The sequence below is a fragment of the Xiphophorus maculatus genome, chromosome 15 (genome assembly GCF_002775205.1).
Source record: "Xiphophorus maculatus strain JP 163 A chromosome 15, X_maculatus-5.0-male, whole genome shotgun sequence".
NCBI classification, from domain to species: domain Eukaryota; kingdom Metazoa; phylum Chordata; class Actinopteri; order Cyprinodontiformes; family Poeciliidae; genus Xiphophorus; species Xiphophorus maculatus.
This window is the reverse complement of record NC_036457.1, coordinates 17,465,664-17,487,921: the sequence shown is the minus strand read 5'-3', so window position 1 is coordinate 17,487,921 and position 22,258 is coordinate 17,465,664. Positions and strand designations below refer to the sequence as shown.

Here is a 22,258-nt window from a genome sequence, read left to right as displayed (position 1 = left end):
TTCCAGTGTTTCTAGGGAAACATTTTTTCAGTTTTTCATTCATCAACCAAGTCATTTTTTCCAAATATTTGAGATACAATTGACTGAATTTTCATGTTTTCAAACAGCCTAACAAACTGCTATTCAGTGTTTCCATGTGCCTGTGTTGCACAAACTGACGGTTTATTCTGGACTGGCAAAATTTTCTTCCAACTTCCAACATGCCCCTCAAAGGGATGCACTTTCAGGTGACAACTTTTCACGGTAGATTACCCCAGAACCTGGGATTTGAAAATCCTGTAGTGTAATTTAGGTCTATCCAGATATTTGGCTTTATTAAGAAAGGTTTTTATAAGCTCTTCCAAATAAAATCATTAATTGTATGACAAGCTTATTTTGAAGGGAGTTATTTCTTGATCGACACTGCCACAGTTCAAATTGATGTTAAATTAACTTCAGTGTAAAGATGATGGTGTTTAGTCACAAGTCCAGTTCATGGTCAGTTTTAGATGGATAGGAGGTTTTGTGGTTGTTCTTGAACGTCCTAACCCCATTTCTTTTGGTAACAGTTTCATCAGTGGTAACATTTCAGAAAAATACTCAAAAATTTTGAGATTAGTATCAGAAATTTTCTAGAAAAAAAAAAACCAAGGGAATTTCCGAGTTTGAAGCATTGCTGATCTTCACCAAATAACTTGGAAATTTTGAGAATGCAGTAATCTAAAACTTTTTGATTAAAAAAAATGTGCAATTTTTGAGTTTGAAAAGTCACAAATGTCAGCAGAAAACTCAGAAATTTGGAGAATAATCTCAAAAATGTATATATATTAAAAAATCATCAACATTTCTGTGTTTACAAAGTCAAACATTTTTGACTTGGGAATTTTCAGTTTCAAAAGTTGAACATTTTCAACTTTTTAAACTCAGAAATTTTAATGTATGTTCTAAAAAAGATTGAGATTAACCTAAACGTTTCTGAGTTTTTCCCATGAAATTTTCGACTTTTCAAACTCAGAAATTTCCTAGTTTTGTCCCAGAAAATTTCTGAGATTGATAAAAAAAATTCTGAGTGCTTTGGTGGAAATATAGTCTCTAATTCTTTTCCATCAACAATGGCCCATCGTGGTACAGATATATTTTGTAACAGTTATGCAGAAGTACTTGCTTCACCTGAATGTCCTTGAGGGCACAGCCCCCAGTGATTGCATTATTCACTCGCCGGATCAAAGGTCCTTTATGGCTTTGTAGCTGGAGTTTGCCCAGTCACTAGTCAGTGAGAGGCAGGCGGACTCCGAACACTGCACAACTTTCCCTCCACGCCTAAACACCAAAATCCGAGCGTTATGGATCACGTCTACGAACACGTCGAGCACCGTGGCGGAGCCGACAGCCCCAACCGACAGCCCAGGTATGAGAACATAGGTGAGGGAACAAACCATCTGTACAGCGAGGTGCAGGTCCACGCCCCGCAGAGGGGCGAGCGCAGCTCCCCGGACTACATGGAGATCAAGGACGGTGACAAGCACAGCAAGTCCTCATCGTCGTCGTCCTCCTCCTCCTCTTCCTCGTCCTCCAGCGACGACGAGGGAGACCGGGGAGACCTGACGGATGAACAACAAGTTGTGGCGACGATGGACCTGCCGCCTGAGCCAGAAGGGGTGAACAAAGAGGAGCATGACAGCTCCCGGCGCTCATCAGCCTCCTCTCATGTCTCCTCTTCCTCTTCCTCATCCTCCTCCTCCTCCTCCCACCACGGGGACCCCTGTGACGACCCTCCGATTGAAAGCAACATCCTGGATGAGGATAATGCCATGGACGGGTTGCTGATGTCTTACACCCATCCCAACACCATCCCGAAGACGAAGGAGTCTGTGGACTACAGCATTAAAACTCTGGAGAACGTCACTCTGGATGGCAGCAGCGCGGCCCCGGCTGACCCCAACGAGCCCAAGGTCTCCCTCTTCGTCAAGGTAAGAATTTGACTTTGTAAGCTTTAAACACAAGGTTGAGTCAGGACACTAACTCCAAGCTATGTTGAAGGAGGGCGTGAAGTGCATTTTTTTACTTTAAGTAACTCTTGCCAGAGGCGACCCTAAGTTGTGTGAGGCCCTGGGCAAAAATCTGATTTGGGACCACTTCCGGTTAAGCTCATTGTCTAACAGCCACCGGAGGAAGTGTGATGTCTCCTTTATATGAGCCACACTGTCAAAGTTCATAAATTGCCTTGCATATATTAAAACCTATTTTTTTATTAGTTTTACTCTCTGTGAGTCTGTTTCAATGCCTAAAACTTAAGCTTTGTCTACAATGAACTTAAGAAAAAACATCGTCATCGTGACTTAATATCTAAAATACAATTAACAAAGGCATCACTCAGTCTTGGGACTTTGTGAGACATGGTAATATAACGCTTTGTGTCATCAGCATAAGTTGATGCCTTGTTTATGGTCGAGGAACTTTAGCATTTAGCTTTGAGGTACTCTGTAGTTTCAGTCATAAAATTTTGAGGAACAGTTTTCCAAGTCTTGAAATCATTTTCCTTTAGCAAGATACTGTAAACTTGTTCTGACAATTACTGACATACAACAGAAACTAATGGAGGGTGTCTGTTACAGGTGGCCCTCAATTTGAAAGGTACCATAGATTGAAAGCATGGAAAAATGAGGCAGTGTAAAAAATTTGGCATTTAGTATTCACTATAACATCATCTTGTTTATGCACTCATATACTGTAAACATTTTCAATCGTGTATTTATAATTATCAGATATGTCAGCCCATGCAACCTCATATTCTGCTTACACTTATGCTCGGTGGTAAATTTTGGGACATTTAGACTGATAGCTCATAAAAGGAGTCTGTATTTTAAATGCTCTCTTCTGCTGTTCAATAGAAAATAAATAGGCTTTAAATGAATTGTAACAAGAACTGCACCTTCCATAAAAGTAAATGCTCCTGATACGGGTATTACATTTTTTTAAACAGGCAAAGTTTAACTTCATCGTATACATTTTACAGTTTGATGACTATATAGCACTAAAGTTACAAGTTTTCATTTATGATTTTGACATTAACATGGCCAAAGGTCTTTCAATAAAGGCATGTATTGCATATGTTTCTAAATCATCACAGGCTTGACATCGCATAAGGTAATGATTGCTGCATTGCTAGCAGTGAATGCCTACAAAGTAGTAGGAAGCTTATTTTTAGCTACACTTTTATACATGGTTTTAGTGTGAGAGCTTGACTAATAAAAGCTTACTGTAAAAGATAATATAATTATATATATAATTAAAAGTATTTATCAGATTGAATGTGCAGGGATACTTGTAGAACATGTTATGTAAGCTGTGGCTTTTCTGAGACAGAATCTTTTAAGTCATGTAATACTTAACTTATTCACAGTAAAAGACCATAGCAACCAAAGGTGAACTCTAGGCCAGCTCAGTTCCTCCTGTGTCTTCGTTGATTTAGTGATAGTTGTGGAGCGGGGCCATCGGCTACTGCAGGACTGAAAACTTCCCACCAATAGGAAATATTAAAGTCACTGTTGTCTGCCAGAATGGGTCTTGGCAACAGTAAGCAAAAGTATTCACACGTCTTGAACTTATTTATTATGGACTACCACCGCAAGCTTTGATGTATTCCGTTGGGATTGCAGATGGCCGAATGCTGAATGAAAATGACGGATTGCTTTCGAAGTGTCTTAAATAAAATAAATATTGGAAAAATGTCACGTAAATGTGTATTCAGTCCCCTTGAACCAAGTCCTTTGCACATCTAGATACAGAAAGTTTTGCCCACTGTTCCTTCCAAAACAACTCAATCTCATTCAGATTGAATGGAGAGCATCTGTGACCAGGAGTGTTTAAGTCTTGGTGCAGATTCTCAGCTGGACTTAACTCTGGACTTTTACTGGGCCATTCTGACACATGAATACTCTTTGATCTAAACCAATTCACTGCAGCTCTGGTTGTACGTTTATGACTGACTTCAAGCAACTTCTCTTCTGAAGAAGCGCATCCCCACAGGGTCATGCTGCTACCTCCACGTTTCACGGTGGAAATCACATAAAGTGGCAATAATATGGAAGTTTGTATTTGCAACCTGGATAAATGTGAAAAACCTTAAAGGGTAAACATTTTCTATCAATTTAGGAAAAAATTTCCCGATTATGTTTTTGTGTGCATACCAGATATATTGCCAATACTTTAAAAGCACCATCCGAACTTGGTTTTGTTCTACAAAGCTTTTCATGATAAGATTCCCATTTGTATGCACAAACATCACGGGACACACACACCTCTATACACCTAGAGGTGTATAGGGTTCAGCTTCATACCTTCGTTTCTTTGGGGAAGGTCTAACATCTGGTGTGAACACCGACAGACGGCGAACATGCATCCCTAAACCAAGTCTTTAACAGTTCTAATCCACCTGGTGTAACGTTGCGTAAAATTGACTCTAATCTTGGTTTATCGTCTGTTTGCTATTTACTGCCTATAAAAAGGAAAACGCCTTGTAAAAATGTAAACTGCTTCAGATAAAATTTTCAAACACCCCAAAAAGCATGCTGCAAGTTCACTTTGATGAGCTGAGTTAAAAGCAAGTTGAGATAGATATGCCTTTAGCTCATTTATATACATAGCGCTGTCAAGCTGGGTTGGCATTTCTGCGATAGTTATCTGTAATTGAGCACATTTACAGTGAAAGCTGATAAAGGCACAAACTGACATCAAATCAGAACTACAAGTTATCTCCGAATCATGATAAACGGTGACCATAGTTCACCATGGTAATGACCCACCTATCTGAGTTTATCAACACCGAACGTTTAGAATACGAGCTCGATAAAAGCGCCAAGTTTTGGCTAGTAAATGTTATATGTTGGTGTTGTTATATCATAATTATGATAATCACCGACCAATAAATGGTCATGGAGATTGACGAGATCCACTGTCCGTTGCCCTCCCGTCTGAGAAACTCCAAGACGTGTGTGGATTTTCCAGCGGTTTAATCATCAACGGCTGCTATAAATTAACCCCAGCGCCGCTATAAAACTAGGGAGGAGAATGAGGACATCGCCTGTTTTTTTGCTGACAACGTTGCATGACTCATCCCCTGCAACGGAGGTTATAAGAGTTATCTGAGAAACATTTCCACAGCAGCTGTTGTGTTTTGAAACGCAGTAATTTCTCTTGGTAATAGTGAGAAGATGATTCTCCAGCGGACACATCCGGGCTTGGATGCATTCACGGTGTGTCCTTTTACGAGGTTTCTGTAAACTTGAAAGAACAAGGCTACTAGAAGCGGAGGGGTTAAATCAAGAGAGAACATTAAACAGTCTCCTTCACCTTGGCTCCGGAAAGACACAAACACCTGTTACTGTTTGATTCTGCTAGTGAATGATTAGCCCAACAAGTGAGGCTTTGAGCTTCTCTTTGTCTAAAGAACATACACAATAATGACACAGTGTCTAAGAAAAGATTTCAGTATAAACTCATTCAAGTGTTGGCTTAATGAAATGTATTGTCTTTCATACATATTTACTCTCTTTTGCTTTTTTTTTTTAAAGTCAAGCATATTTTTTCCAGACCATCCAACTAATTTTAATATTAGACATAGATAATGGTAATACCAAAATGGTAAGACTACAGCAATGACTTTAGAGAAGCAAAAATGACTGCAGTCAGTCTGAGAAAGACGGTAATTTACAATAAACTATTTCATGCAGTTGCCACTCTGCATTAAATATGATCACATCCAAGAAAATCAGTCACAGTTCAGAAAAAGACAGAAGAGATATGGCGCTGTGGACTTTCCGGAAGACAGTCTTTTTTTTTTCTTTTTTTTTCAAGAAGATCCAGAATAACTTAAGTTCTAAAACTTTTACAAATGTTTGGAACATCTCCCTTTAAAAATGTGAGACCAAAGTAGAGATGCCAACCAAGCATGGTGGAGGGTTGACGATTCTGGCTTATTTTCCAGCCAAAGGATGTGTTAGTCACCGAGCGTTTTTAAACTGTTCTTCAGTCAAATATGAGACCAAGTGTCCAACAGTCAAAACTTTGACAAATTCGGATCATAGAACAGGACAATGATCCCAAACCCAAAAACAGACCTACTGCAGAGTTGCTGAAAACGAGAACCAAGGTTTTGCAAAGTCGCAGTCAAAGTCCAGACCTCACCCTGATTAAAATGCTGTCCTCGGATGAATCCCTGAAAGTAAAGACGTGAGACTATGATGAAGGGTTAAAGAATACAACAGTTTCCGGCTACTGCTCTGGTTCTCCAACATACTGAAATATTGATGCTTTCAGCGACATAATTTTACAACTCTGTAAAGTCACAATGGGTTTATTACGTACCAACATCTAGGTCACTAGTCAATACTCAGAAGGACGATTATTATTATTATTTTTATTTTTATTTTTATCAGAACTGTAAATCTATGTTCAGCAAACGTTGCTTGGTAGTTGTCAGATTGCATGCAGTGACCTTAAAATCTGGTTAGACCTGCTGAAAAGAACATCTACCTAAATACTGTTATACTTTCTATCAACTAAGGCTTAATTTGGATAATAAAAAAACCTTTTTGGATCATGTTCACCATATATACACCATATATAAGTCTTTATTTGGGGGCCTTTTAATATTTCCCTTCTGAAATGAGTCATTTTCAGAGTTTCAGACCTTCCTCTTCCTAGAAACTGGTTGGTAATGCGTGCATTTGTGTCAGCCAGGAGAGGGAGCTGTGCTATAAATAGAGGGCTCAGATTCTACTTCCTTCACATCTGTCTTTCGTTTTATGCTTTCCAAGGTGACGGGACTGTTTTCTTCCAACTCGGGTAGATCTGTCAGAACCTTGTAAGCCAGACACGCTGCAGCCCAGTTCCTTTTGCAGTGCCATACAGTTTGTATGCAAATTATTCCTACTTCCCGCCTTCAGAGACCAAATCAGACATCAGTGAGCCACTGAGGAGTTGTCTCCACTGCTGCTGGTGATCACATAAAACCTGCCGGAGCAGACGCATGCGGACCATGAATTAAATATGAACGCTGTCGCTCCTCTGCTCCAGGAATAAAAAAAATAAAAATAACCAACAAAGTGACAGGAATGAGAATTCAAAGTGGAATAAGTATGACTGTATTTTTTTTGGGGGGGGGGGAATTATTTTGCCTGAATATGTAGAAATCAAAACAGGCTTTCCCCTCCCCCCCCTTCTTATTTTTATTTGACAAATAAAAGCCATCAGACTAAATAACCCTGTGGAAATAGAATTTTTTTTTAGGTTTTTATGCAGATGGATTCTGAAAATAGGAGATAAGATGTGCTTTATTTGTGGGAGGGGGGGGGGGGGGGTTTGCTGGTGAGGATGGATTTGAGAGATGGGGCTCCACCCCCTGGTATGGTGAGGCCTGACACCTGTTCAGCACTCTGTGTCGATGAGCCGTGCCTCTGCTCTTCATCCGAGTCTAAATCAGGGCGCGAGGCTTTATACCCAACACCTGGACTGTCACGACGAGGAGGGAAATTTATTTTCAGAGGGGCCAAACTGAGGTGGACGGCCTCGGATTAAAGAGCTGCTCAAGTTGAGAGAAGACAAAAAAAAGAAGAAGAGAGAGAGTGAGATCACTCATGGTTAAAGGAATCCTTCCAGAGAGGATGTCTTCCATGGAGGATGTAAACCTCAAATGACGAGACAAACTTAAAAGGAAGCAAAACAAAACAAAGAGCAAGACAGCATGTCCACCAACAGCCAGGACAGAGAACCTGATATAGAACTTTTTGTGAAGGTAAGACAGAGAAATGGGATTGGGGATTTTCTGACGTTTTGATGAAGTTTGGGTGAGTGCAGCAGCAGAATTTCAGCCGTTACGCCGCGACCCCGGTGTGATATGGAAAGCTGAGGTAACCCAATAGTGGAGGTAGAGTTTCAGCAGCAGCAGGATTACCGTGACAGCGTTTCTGAAGTTGCTGATGCTGGGAGGCTCGTGCTGGCCTCTGCACTGGTTCCCAATACCGAAGGAGAACTTCAGCTTCAGGGGGAAATGTGTTGTACAAGTACCTCCTCTAAAGCATTACAGAATGTTGATGTTGTATGTAGAGATATTGGAAATAGAAGAAGTCGGTTTATCATTCGGCTCTTCTTCTTTTTAGACAATAATCGCCTGATGCTGCATAAAAATTGAGAAAATATTTCACCAATTATATCATTGATTTGTTTCAGTAAACTAATTATGTTAGTAGAAATCCAAACTTTGCAACTTATGTAATTTTTGTCCCGCATTAGCTTACGTTAAACAGCTATTGTCTATAATTTCTGATCTGCTAAAGAATAATGGAAAATCTTACATATAAATCTGTTTAGAGAAGAGAGTTTCCATAGCAGCTGTCATTCTAATATTAGTCATTTCATCATGTGCCCTCTGAGAGGTGACCCAGATGGACAGGGGGCTGTCCTGGGATGTCCTGGTTATAAATCTGAAAACTGAGACACAAGCACCTCTGGAGTGGCAGCTTCTGTATTTTTTTAACAGCAGTTAATAACTTCAGAGGGACTTGGGAAAAAAATGGATTGGGAAAATTTTATCACTTTGTTATGTTGATTTAACAAAAAAGGGCTACGTTGTGTTTCTAACCAAAAGAAGAAGAAGGCTAGTAGTGTCTAAAGAACACCAAGGAACCATTTGTAGACTACTATCAACATAACAAAGTATGCAATTGCACTAATGCCTGTTGAGGAATAGTAAACACGTACCAATGAATGAATGGGGAGCACTTTGCTGCCACCTTGTGGTCAGGTTTAAGTCTCATTTAATGAATTTTCTGTTGCATGTTCTACATTATTTTTAACAAGTTCTATTGAATTTATAATCTGTTTAACAGGAAAAACACAAAATAATCTATTTTTATGTAATTGCAATTCAATACAGGCATAATGTTAAAAAAATATTAAACCAAGTTTAATAATCGCATATTCTGAAAATCTGTTTAAAAGATGCATCTTTTAACTTTTATGATAATTATGACAAAGGCAATGGATATATCATTATCATAATTAGGATTTATTTAGAACAATCACAGATAAAAAGCAGAAAAGAGTCTTGTTTAGGTGTGCTACACTCACATTGAGTCTTCCCATGAACTGGATTGAAAGGGAAACCCATGAACCCTTTTTTAATAACATTAGAATGTTTTATTTTTTGTTTATTTAAAAATATTAGGTAACAGTCTAATAATATTTTATTGGCTGTATAAAATTGTATGCAGGCCTGTCGATGTTGAATATATGACCAATTCTTTGGTCAACATAAGATAGCTAGCTCTAGCATGTGCTAACTACCCAATGGGTAAAAGGCTAATATTGTTAGCATAGAATCCCCTTTCTTAGTGTAAATGCAACTCAACAGGGCAAACTTAAATTTGCATTATTAAACAGAAACATTTTACCATCTTACCGGTTAACTTTTATTCATGTAGAAGAGTCTCTGTAAAGTCAGAGTGTTGCACGGTTGTACACCGATGAGACTCTTTCTCTATAACCAAACAAACTGGGTCATGACTCAATGTTGAGTTAAAACTAGCACCTGGGTTAAAGCCATCACTCAGCAGTTATTTTTGCATGCACTGACTAAATAAAGTGCAGGAATTAATGATTGTCATGTTGGAAACATTCGGAGGAATTAGGGTCCACTGCGCTAAGTTCATAAGACCTTCACTGAAGATCTGTTTTCAAAAACGCTGCTGGATTTATGAGCTTCAAATAAGCTGACAACTCACTGGCTTCATGCATTCCTCGGACTACCAGGCCTTCCCACATGACGGCTATTTTCCACCACTTTCTGGATGTTGATTGACTATTATCTGTTGCATGTGTATTGTGTGTACCTCCATGCAAGCGAGCCCGGCCATAACAATACTCACAGGCAGCCCTATGAGCATCAATGGCTGTTGAACATCCAGCTGACTCAGCTGCTTTTAGCCTGGGGCTTCAGTTTTCTGGTCTCAGTGCTGTGTAGACATAAGCACATGTGGGTATGTAAACACTGCAAACGCCTCATTCTTCTGATGCATAGTGGCTTGCTGAGGTTTTCCCTCATTTTCTTTCCTCAGACTTGTATTTTATGGAGATTTTATCCAATAAACAAACACAATGCAGCACATACTGACTTCTTGGAAAAAATAAAGGTCAGGAGAGGACAAATATCAAAAACATTAATAGTTCAGTTAGAAGGATTCAGATGTGGAATAATTGTGAGGTGTGATTTTCACTCTTAAATGAAAAAAAAATGTATAAAAGTCATACAAACAAATACAATAAGGTTTGATTATGCTATCCGTTATGAGTTTGTCACAGCTGGAGATACGTTTTGAAAAAATATACAGGAAATATTGGAATATGAATGGATATTCTGCTGCTTTGATTTTGATTGTGCCTTCTGTATAACAAGGTGAAGGTATAATAATCTTAACCTACACATTTTGTGGTCGACACTTTGTTCTTCCCATTGACAGGAAATTACATTTTATTTATCTAGTTTTGTTTTGTGTTTCTTACAGTATTTTCCTTTTTTGACTTGTGTATGGAAAAGTTGAAAAATAAGCTGTAGGATTTATTTTCCAAGGCGCTGCAAAACATCATGCTCTTTTCAGTTAAAAACAAAGTTTCAAGAAACTTTAATTACCAGATCATTAATGTGCTGAATGATGGGGACCGGCTCCAAACACTAACCCAGGGGTCATTGCTCCTATTCTCTGCATGGCGGCGGGTCAGATCCTGCTCCACGCACCCCAGCGGCCGGTGAACCTGATATGCTTAATTCAACCGATCCACTGTATCAGGTGTCAGTGATGGAGCTCTACATGCCGACACAGGATATCTCAGCATGCACACACTTGGCAGATGAAGAGAAAATGTTTATATGTTGCTCTCAAAAAGCAACAAGGGACAGGTTCTGTCCTCATTTGACTGATCAAGAAAAATAAGATAAACATCTACGAAAGGTTTGTCATGTTTTCATGTCTGATAGCTGGAGTACATCGTGATGTTTTGCAGGTTTTTATGCATTTTATGTCTAATTTCTAGAACATTATAAAAGACCTCCTATTAACTGATATATGTTTACTATTTGATTAATTCTATATGAGCAGTATAAATGTAGATGGCTTGTCATAGTACTACTCCCCTCATGGAAATGCTGCCAATCCAGGTCGCTCTATTTCATTAATCTTCTGCATGAAGGTTTGTCTGAAGGTCCCTGCCTCCCATCTTGTTGCTTTAGCCAACAAGGTTTAGCAAAAGCTTTTTTTTATCTAGAACTTTTCCACATTTTCCACATAGTCACAGACCAATTTTAATAGGGATAGACCAACAAAACGCATATCTACATTCACTATTTCCTCATGCTAAGCTATTTTGAATCACTCTGAGAGTCTGATTTGAAACTTTTCTCAAGTTCAGAAGTTTGCATGCATTTCTTTAGTATTTGGTCATATTGCTCGTCTTCTGTATGACTTTTGTCAAAGGTTTTGGGTCTCCTTCCACCAGCTTTTGTCAATTTCGGAATTTTGGCCCATTCCTCTACAGACCTGCTGTTACCAAGTAAGGTTTGTAGGACTCTTTGCTCACACAACTTTTTCTACCCTCAAATATTCTATGGGATTGAGATCAGAATTTTGTGATGGGCCCTCCAAAACATTGAGTTTAAGTTCTATAAACCGGGCTGTATGGCCGAAGTCAAAGTCGATTTGGAAGACCTCTTTGTACCCATGTCTTAACCACCTGGCTGATGTCTTGAAATGATATTTTCATATGTCCACACACTGTTCTTCCCCTAGCATTTTTTTGTGTAGTGCACTAATCCCTTCTGTGGCAAGGTGCCCAGAGAACACGATGCTGCCACCCCTGTGCTTCACAGCGGGGATGGTGTTCTCGGTTTTGCAAGTTTCCCGTTCTGCTTTAAATCCATTAATAATCAGCAAGACCACAAACAAGACGTCTCCAAGAATCAAGGCCCATTTCCCCGTGTCCATTTGCAATTTCTAAGAATTTTTTCCCATGTTTCTGTTGGAGTTCTTCTTCCTGGTTGAGTGGCCTTTGGACCCAAGACAATAGAAAACTTGTTTCACTTTAGATAATGACACTTTTACCACCTTACATCTTCACAAGGTATTCTACTTAAGTTCTGGAGTAGAACATAGTTCATGTTGGTACGTACATATTCCAGAAGACTATTGTGAGAGACTTGTGGGTCAAAATCAAAACTGTTTGACCCAAGTCACAAAGTGTTGAAGCCATTGTAACCAACTAAAAACATAGAAAAAATGTTAAACATCTGGTTTCAACTTCAAATGTAATTCACCAGCCTGACTGACCTTATTGTACATTGTGTGTGTGTGTGCAGGCAGGAAGTGATGGAGAAAGCATCGGCAACTGTCCTTTTTCCCAACGTCTCTTCATGATCCTCTGGCTCAAAGGAGTGGTCTTCAACGTCACAACTGTTGACCTCAAGAGGTGAAGAAAGAGCTGCTCACTGCGCACTTTGTGCTACTATCGGTCTATTTGTGCAACATAAAACCTATCGGTTTTTATGTGACGCCTTATTGTCCCCGTGTCCTCTGCAGAAAGCCAGACGATCTGCAGAAGCTGGCTCCGGGGACGCACCCCCCTTTCCTAACCTTCGACGGTGACGTCAGGACCGACATCAACAAGATCGAGGAGTTTCTTGAGGAAGTTCTCTGCCCTCCAAAGTAATTCACATGGAAAGCTTTACAACACCATGTGTGTTTTATCAGACTGCACACTGCCTGCTTTTGGTTGGATTTATGACAACTTTGTGTTGCTTTTGAAGGAGCAGGAAGCCGTTTAGTCGAGTAACGGATGGCTAGCTTTGATGAAAGCTGACATTTTCTGATAAAACTGTTAGTTTGGGGGTTTTGTTGATATTTATATGCCATAGATACCATTAAATCCAGTGACTAAAATCTCAACTATCCATATTTAAAGCTCTATCCCACATGTTTAATGATATTTAACCAAAGCTAAGATGGGTTTATTGGGTTCTATTAATGTCTCTTAAAATGTCTTCAAAGTCAGACTGAGAACGCCAGATTACCTAATTCTTCTTTTATTGCCTGTAAAGTTTTTTACGTTTTAAATGGACCCTAGTGTGCGAACGCCAAACGAGGTGGGACGCCAGTTCGGTGCGGTTCTGTAACGTGTTTTAAATTTAGTGCTAAGCTTCAGTCCAGGTGTTAATTCCATCCAGATGCTTTGGTCTGACTGTACCTTCCGGCCCACTCCCCATGCCCGCTCAGGTATCCCAAACTGGCTGCCAGGCAAAGAGAGTCCAATACAGCTGGAAACGACATCTTCGCCAAGTTCTCAGCCTTCATCAAGAACACCAAAGCCGAGGCCAATGCCGGTAGGGAGCTAATTTTCTGCCATATACCTGTACATATGCATTTACATCTGCAGCTTTGCACAGTTACAACAACAGTTTTATTATGTTTCGCCACTAGATCGCAGCACAGCTCAACTTTTCAGGCTTTAACTTAGATCCTCTCATTTACTTTGCTGCCATCTAATGGGGATTTGTGTTACACACACTCAACGACCTTTAAGGTGCATTAACTTATCAGCGTGTGTGACAATGAGTGTTTTTGGTTTGTGCATTTCAGCTCTAGAGAAAGGTCTAACCAAAGCCCTGAAGAAACTTGATGATTACCTCACAAGCCCCCTGCCTGAAGAGATCGACGCAAACAGCAAGGAGGAAGAAAAGGCCTCCAAACGGCTGTTCCTGGATGGAAATGAACTCACCCTGGCAGACTGCAACCTGCTGCCCAAGCTGCATATAGTGAAGGTAGGTTAAGATTTCTAAATGACCTGGAACTGAGGAAGATAATGGGAACAGTTGAAGTATTTATCCTGTGTGTACAGCTAGTATTCAGGACAATAATGTGTGCATTTTTAAAATTAGGACAATATTCTTGTTACAAATTTAAATCTGAACATATATAACACACTTCACACTTATTGGCAATAACAAATGAATCTTATTGGAATAGTTTGATCTCACATTAACGAAGTAACAAAAAAAAAAAAGCAATGTTATTCTCACTCAGTTTAGAATGTAGTTTCACAAGACTAGAGCATGTGAAGGTTTATTTATGGCAGATAATCTTTTTTGAATACTGACCATTTTATTTGGGACGTGTACACTTAAGAATAAAAGTATGGAAGTAAAATTTTTCTGGATTCTACTCAGGACGCCTTTCTTCAAAAGCAGTTTGAGTTGCCTTTCGATATACCTCGATGTTACCAGATGACTGGCGCAAAAAAATGCTCACAGAAGAAAAGAAGGGCTTAGTTGCAGGGTGGAGACCATTACCAAGTCATAATTTATAATACAAAAATATAATATAAAAAATTATAACTTTTTCAGCGTTAAAAGAAAGTACAAAACATGCTTTTTGTATTTCTGCCATTCTGTTGTTATAGGGAAAAGAGCTTACGTTGCCAAAAGCAAAGTTAAAACAAAAAAAACACACACACCAAATAATAACAGTAAGAGAAATGTATTCTAAGTTGTTTTTTATGTTATAGCCATGTTAATTTTGTACCTCAACAAGTTAAGCACATCCTTGGATAAATTTAACAAATGTCCTAATACATCACCCTCATCTGTTTGAACAATTAAATACAAATATCATCACTAGAAGAATGATTAGCCACCACAGTGTTTGGGAAAGAGATGGGTTCACAGACATGAGTGTGTTTTAGTGTGAAATGTGCAAATGAACTGTAGAACAAAAGCAATAGACTGACAAAATAATGCTGGCTGACGTTAGTCATAGTGAAATGAGTCCTGTATCAACATGCGCTGTAAGCCAACTCAGTGAGGAAGAAGCCATTATTCCATAAGCAGCATAAAAATACTGTTTGCATATCACTTGAGGACAAAAACCTTAAAAAGATGTCCTATGGTCTAATGAAATTAAAATTGAAGTTGACTCTTATTCAACTAATTATTGAATAAGAGGTCAAGAATAAGTTGACCTCTTATTCTTCTTATACTTGAAGAATAAGAGAAGAAACAAAACAGATGGCATTATGAGAAAAGAACATTATTCCAAAAAAAAAAAAATTAATAAAAAAACTAAAAAATTGGGCTCACATCTCAATACAAAGGCTTACGCACATTACGGCCTTGATGTTAGTCGCAATGGCAATTTAGAGGTAGAGATAAAAAGGTGTGTGTAAACAACAAATCTGTAAACCTGGGCCAAAATTTCAGCAATTGATCTTGTGGAAGGATACCCAAAATGTTTGATCCAAGTCATACAGTTTAAAGCACTGTTTCAATTATGTCTTTTTATGTTGTTTATGTGAATATTTGGTGTCAACTGTACATACTAAATTAAGATGTGATTTCTTAATATAACATTAAGATTAAGGACAAAAGAAATGGCTAGCTACTAACAACGCTTTGTTTTTGTCCTAGATTGTCGCGAAGAAGTACCGCAACTACGACATCCCGTCAGAAATGACAGGCGTGTGGCGGTATCTGGAAAACGCCAGCTCGCGCGAAGAGTTCACCAGCACCTGCGCCGCAGACGCCGAGATCGAGAACGCCTACAAGGACGTGGCGAGGAGACTGGCCAAAGCCAAATAGCTCACCAACCCCCATCCTGAGCGCCAATGCAATAAACTAGCAACACACACAACATCCATAAGCAAACAGAAAAAAAATTTACACTACTCGGCATATTCTTCGTGCGACACTCTGCAGAAACATAAGATCTTTGTCTTTTTCAGCGCCAGATGTGATGGATTGCAATAATTCAGCGCTCCCTGTACTTAAACGGTATTTCAATCACATCGGCAGACATGGCATAACAGAAGCGGAGCAGAAGATAAATCGAACCCTATTTAGCTTGACCCGAAGCCAGCTTTTAGTCGGCTCTGCTGTGAAACTTCTGACAAAACTCTTTTCACTCAAACGTGATTGTGTCTGTCCTTATACGTTCCTCGTAAGACAAAGCCCTCTTTCATACGTCCTCCACAGCACGGCCAAAACATTTTACTAGCTGCCGATGTCAAGGTTGTTGGCTTTATTTATTCCCGAGCCCACAGAGGTCTAGCCTGACTCCTGTGTTTATTATCGAGCTCCGGCTCCCGGGGAGAGACACCTTGTTTCATCTGTGATGGATGATTAACGCCCAAAGCTTTCCGAACACGACAGCTCCAATTCTCAGTTTTCAATCGTCCGTCATTCCTTTTTTTTTCCCCCCCTCGGTGTTGCTACATTAATTCTTGGGGTTTGTTTTTATTTTAGCTTATGAGTGTCTTGAGATTCCCATCCTACTCTTGAAAGATTTAATGACATTTAATGAACAAACTTGCCCACGTCGGGGCTTTTAGAGAACAAAGTTAAAAATTTTGTGCCTTTTGTTGAATAAAAAAAAAAAAAGAAGGAAAAAATCTGAAACACAAGCCATTGTGATTGATGGACTCATTGGGATTAAATGCATTGCAGCAAGGAGTTAAAGGTTGTAGTTTCCCCCTCCCACCCTCTTGTTAAAAATCCACTTCAGGTATTGATTTTGTCTCGAGTTACCTCATGATATTATAAATGGAGGTACTATTTATTCAGCGGCCCAATCAGGTCTGATTAGGTAGAGCCATTAGTGGCGCGATGAAAACCATCTTCCAGACCAGTTCCGTACTGGTCAGAAGCCCTGCCCTGCAGCTCCACACTCTGATGAGTCCATCAACATCCACTGCTTAAAAAGTTCAGGTTTAGGAGTCTCAGTGTCCACATAGAGGAGAGAGGAAACTTGTCTTGGGGGCTTGCTGTTTTTGGCTTGCTGTAACGTTTGCGACTATAGCGAGACTTCCTCGAAGAGCCATAAGGCTTTTGTATGGTTTGGACAAACACATGATGTGAAACCGGAGCTTGATGACTGAGAGAGTAGCTCACAGCGAAGCTCTGCAAATAAATCAATATTTTCACAGATCTGCTTCTGCCTTTTCTTTTCCTTTCTTGCATGGCGATCGCAAGGTTGTCACTGAGACGAGAGGGTCTCCTGGGGATATTGCGAACGTGCTGCAAAGGGTTAAGCGCGCCCGACCGACAGAGCTGATCAAATCCAGCGGTGCAGGTTTGTTTCTCTATCCATAACAGAGAGAGAGTGATGACCGCTGACAGGCTTAAATAGAGGCTTCCATGCCAGGGATCAAACGCCATCCTTCTTCTCCACTCTCTCATTAAGACGGAAAAGCCGAGCGCCGCCATCCGATCCGTCTCCATTTTTCCTCAAAGGAGTCTAAAACTTGAAAGATCTGTGCCTGTCGGATTTACAATGGTGGGCGAGCGGTGTTTACCGAGACGCCGGCGTGCCAGAAACAACAGTCAAAGAAAATAAATGGAGCCTGCCGAGTGTTTCCACAGGGGTAAGGAAATATGGAGCAAGACTTGTGCCTTGCTGTTTGGTAATTAGTACCTAAACATCGCTGTCCTTGGATCCCATCGCTCACATTCAACATTTCTCCAGGCTGGATAATATACAGTGGAGCATTAACGTCAAACACGTCTGGTCGTTGGGGCCTGGCAAGCCACATTAATCTGTTATTACACTCCCAAGTGGATCGACCAGTTGCTGGCCTTGGCTTGGCCACCGTATGGGCTGACAGGGAGTCGCACACTGCACTTTTATGGCTACATTTAGTAAACCTTTTCAACTCGGGCATAAATTGTGTAAACTGACTCCCGCTTTGAGACCTCTGCTGATTAAAACAAACTGGCGTGCCTGACATTTGAAGACCCACCAGAAACAACCCTGTGATCCAATTAAAGGCCAGACTTATAGTTGCAGAAGTACAGCTGCTTAACCCGCCAGAAGAGCAAGTCGGATCTCAGAGCTGGTTGCTTCAGCTATTGCACCTGGAGCAGATGTTTCTTACACCCATTTGAATGGAGTTTACATGCACTAAAAATATTGTTGTCGTGCTATCCAGAAAAGGATTTTTTGAAAAGTTGATTGAAAATGATCTCTTTACTACACTGCCTTCTAAAAGTATTCACACCCCCTGAAATGTTTCACATTTTCTCTTGTTACAACCACTTTATTATTATTAATATTATTGACCTTTATTTCACCAGGAATATCCCATTGAGATTAAAAATCGCTTTTACAAGAAAATACTTTCCAAGCACACAAAGTTTACAGAGCATTCAAAGCAAAACTGTACAAGCTAGCACCGCCATAAATAAATTAGTTAAAAGATTCCTCAGTTGAAACATTGGGGTTAGAAACATTTAGTGACAACAGCAACTTTGGATTCATGTATTTCCACAACTGGTTCCAAGAAGATGGAGCAGAAAACTGAAAAGAGTTATTTCCAAGTTCTGTTCGGACTTTAGGCACCCGAAAGTTAGAGTAAGTTCTCACAAAGAGGAGAATATGCTGCGGTGAACTTTCTGTTTATGTAGGCCAACAAATACAAAGAAAGAAGGTACAGTACGGCCTTTTCACTAAAACAAATAAATAACAATAAGCCACAAACTTCTGTTGGATTTTAGGTAATAAAGCAGAACGAGGCCTCACAACTTTGGTTTTCCATAACTATAGTTAAAAGTTGCCACCAATGCCTCCTCTCAAGGTTGATCGACCCATCAGAAAGTAGTGTGTCATTTTTCATACATTTGTACTCCTGCTTGTTTCATTTCAGCCAACTGGTTCCAAGATCATTTAATTAGTAAGCTACAGCCACCTGTAGTTCAACATTCTCTTAATGAGACTGTTACACAACTAAAGAGTGTCTTCTATCAGAGGCTTCTTCAGCGTGGCTGTAATACAGTCTGCTACAGGAGACTCTTCCTGTCCACAGCCATCAGCATCTACAACAACTTTTTAAAGGAAATTACATGATATGAGAACCAATATTTGATTTTCCTAGCTACAAAAGGCATGAGCCTGGACCAGGTTCATCCTCTGTTAGGATATTGACCCTAGATACATAACCAGAAATCCAATAGAATGGTTTAGATCAGGGGTGTCAAACTCCAGTCCTCAAGGGTCGCTGTCCTGCAGTTTTTAGATGTGCCACAGGTACAAAAACACTGGAATGAAATGGCTTAATTACCTCCTCCTCGTATAGATCAGTTCTCCAGAGTCCTGCTAATGACCTAATTATTCTATTCATGTGTGGTGCAGCAGAGGCACACCTAAAAGTTGCAGGGCAGTGGCCCTCCAGGACTGGAATTTGGGTGTATGGTAATCTTTTAATTTTGCCAACACATTTCTTTTGACATAATTTTACAGGTTTGGACCAACTTGAATCTGACAGATAATCTGTAGAGTGAGATAATGATTAGGGTAATGGTATGGAGACTTTCAAACCCCACTCTCATCACCAGAGATTTAAATTATCATAAATACGAGTCGGTCAGTAACCATAAAGAGCGTCATTGATAAAATGCCAATAAATTTTTGGGTGGTTACTGGTTATTAAGAAGCGAAAAGATCATTTTGGCTTCCATTTTTGGATGTTTTCTCCATCTACATAGTTTTGTCACTCCCCAACGTTCCGAACACGGTAATGGCGGCGGAGGTGCACAAAGTAGCTGATGACTGAAACTCATACAGAACTCAATACGGTACCTTATTCTTCACAGAACCCAATAATATAACACAATATAACATCATTAACATCACCAGCTTACCTGCAACTCAAGATAGCTCCGTTTAGTGTGGTATGGTCGCTAAACAGCGGTCACCTCCATCTTAGAAACTGTCTTCTCTTTGTGTCTGATAACGCGATATTTCCCTGAGAGCGCCGTTTCTCCCTCGACCTCTTGGTCATTGGTGAAGCGACACTGACCCCTACTGGCGAATTACTGATATAGTTGCCAAAACAATGACAGGTGATGAATAACAACAACATACTCTGTTTTATAACCCAAATTAACTCATCTTTGTGCTCTAAATCCAAAAAACACAATTAGTAAAGAACATATAAGTCACAAAACAATACACATTTACAAAAAGTGTTATGTTAACATGGCCTATGTGCCACATTAGCAAATAATTTCTGCGTTGAATGAAACTAACTTTAAGCATAAACCAATAATACTGAGCTTAACAGTTAATCTAACTGAGAATTCCTGTTGAGAGATACTCTACAAATTTTTGAAAAATCATACACCACAAAAGGTTTCAGCTGTAAGAGTGGCGAAATGCACACAACGCTTTCCAGATATCTGTTTGTAAAAACCTTTGAAAACTATTTATTCTTTTTGCTCCACTTCACAATTATGCACAAATGGGATTTTGACTTTCACATAAAACTGCAATAAAATAACAGAGGGTGTGGATACTTTTGCGAGGCACTACACAATGCATGCAACAGATATAAATCTGTCAATTGAGTTCAGTTCAACAAAATTCAGTTCAGTTCAATTCAGTTCATTTCACTCAATCTTAGTTTGATTCAATTCAGTTCAGTTTAACTTCAGTCCGTCAGACTGAATTTATTTCACTCAATTCAATGCAATTGTGTTTGCTTCTATTCAAATGACCCTTTGAACATTTTTTTTAGGAAAAGGTATGCTTTTCATTGTTTTTTTTGTTTTTTTTTTACTATGGCAGTTCATAAGAATATCGTAGACAAAAATAATTTTCTTAAAAGGAGTCTTCTGGAGGGATGAAGGATTAAAAATTATATATATTTTTGTATGTTATTCTTTCAAAAAATACTGGCTTGTGTTAATTATTTTTATTTTTATAAAGTGAGCTCAGAATTATGAAATAAAACCTCCGGTTAAGAAAAAAAAAGAAGTACACTACGAGACTATTAAAGTGAGCACAGAGTCAAACTCAGTTTTTCCTTTCTGAGTTTCCGGATTCATTCCCCCGGCCGGTTCTCCTGTTATCCGGTGTTCTCCTTTAATAAGACCGCCTGTCCTCCGACGTCCCCCGTCAGCCGCCGCCAGCTCCCTGGGCGCGTGGGAGGAGGAAGAGTCCAATCAGGACGCAGGATGTTCTAAAAAAGAAAGACACGGACTGCACAGGACGCGTCCTCGTCTCCTCCAGCCTGAGACGGACGGAGAGCGTCTCAGAGAGTATCGGGTTCTCGGTATGGTCCTCCACCCCCTCCACCATCCTCCACCCTCCTCCGTCCTCAGACGTTTCAGTGGCTTTGTGGTGAAGCTTGATGGGGATTATTGATCTGCCCGGCGCGCGCCTGCGGTTTCGGCTAAAGACTGACGACTTAACCAGAGCGGATAAAAAATAAATAAATAAATAAAATTATTTTTTTGGCTACTGAGGGGAACAAAAGAGGCCTGCTAGTTTGAGCTTAAGCCAGGTGTTCGTTTCATTTGCATAATAACATTAAAAAAAAAAAAAAAGTCAAACCAAAAAATTAAAGTACTAAAAAAAAAAAAGAAACAAAAGATAACAATAAACGTATCAGAGTGCTTTCTTGAGAATAATTGCTCCAGAGAGCAGCAATCATGTCTTGCAGACTTGCAGAGCCCAGATGTAGTTAAATAACCATAAAAAATAAAAAATAAAAAGTCCTGCTTGGATTTACTGGTTTTTCAGTTCCAGTTGTGAACCACATGAAATAATCCCTGGTCACTGGAGAAGGATGTGGACACCGTGCTAATTATGTGAGAGGATGATGTCAGGTACTGATACCGGCCAACGAGCCAGACAGGACGGGCTTTTTTCTTCTTCTTGTTCTTCTACTTCTTCTTTCCCTCCTCTGCGCTGCCTTCCAACATCGCTGCGGTGACCGGCGCTCGCTGCACGGTTACGCTCACATCCTCATGTCGGATATAACTGGATCTGGATCCTCGGAAAGACCCTCACACGTCCATGCACGTCGGGCGGAAGCTTACTTTATCATTCAGAGTTGTACATCATCGCTTCGGGCTGCAGAAAATACGCAGCCATTTTTATTTTAAAACTTTGTTTTATTTTAATTTTTACTTTCTTTCCAACCGTAAACCATAAAACCTTGAATCTAACACGGGTTCTGATCCCCGGTGCCGCAGAAGATGGATGTTTAAAGCAGAACCATACATAAAGGCTGGCACATTTTTTTGCTGGGGGCGAGAGAGAGAGAGAGAGGGGGGGGGGGGGGCTTATGGTGGATTTTCCCCTAAAATGAAAGAAGAAGAAGAAGAAAAAAGCCCCAATGTCACTCATGGTTGCGTGCGTAGGCGTAACTTCCTGAAGGACTGGTGTGGACATGTCCCCACCAACTC

At 39.9% G+C, this 22,258-nt stretch overlaps 1 protein-coding gene across 2 annotated transcripts; it reads left to right on the top strand.

Annotated features, from left to right (window-relative positions):
* The first annotated feature begins 1,234 nt into the window (after positions 1-1,234).
* LOC102236394 (chloride intracellular channel protein 5-like) lies at positions 1,235-16,999 on the top strand. Of its 2 annotated transcripts, none has more exons than XM_023348161.1 (6): positions 1,235-1,949; positions 12,386-12,495; positions 12,606-12,731; positions 13,299-13,405; positions 13,662-13,843; positions 15,485-16,999. In XM_023348161.1, exons 1-6 carry the CDS (start codon positions 1,323-1,325, stop codon positions 15,653-15,655), a joined length of 1,323 nt encoding a protein of 440 aa, XP_023203929.1. In that variant the 5' UTR covers positions 1,235-1,322; the 3' UTR covers positions 15,656-16,999. The 2 variants fall into 2 exon arrangements, with proteins under 2 accessions (XP_023203929.1, XP_005798313.1); XM_005798256.2 differs by lacking the exon at positions 1,235-1,949 and adding an exon at positions 7,503-7,774.
* The last annotated feature ends 5,259 nt before the right edge of the window (positions 17,000-22,258 follow it).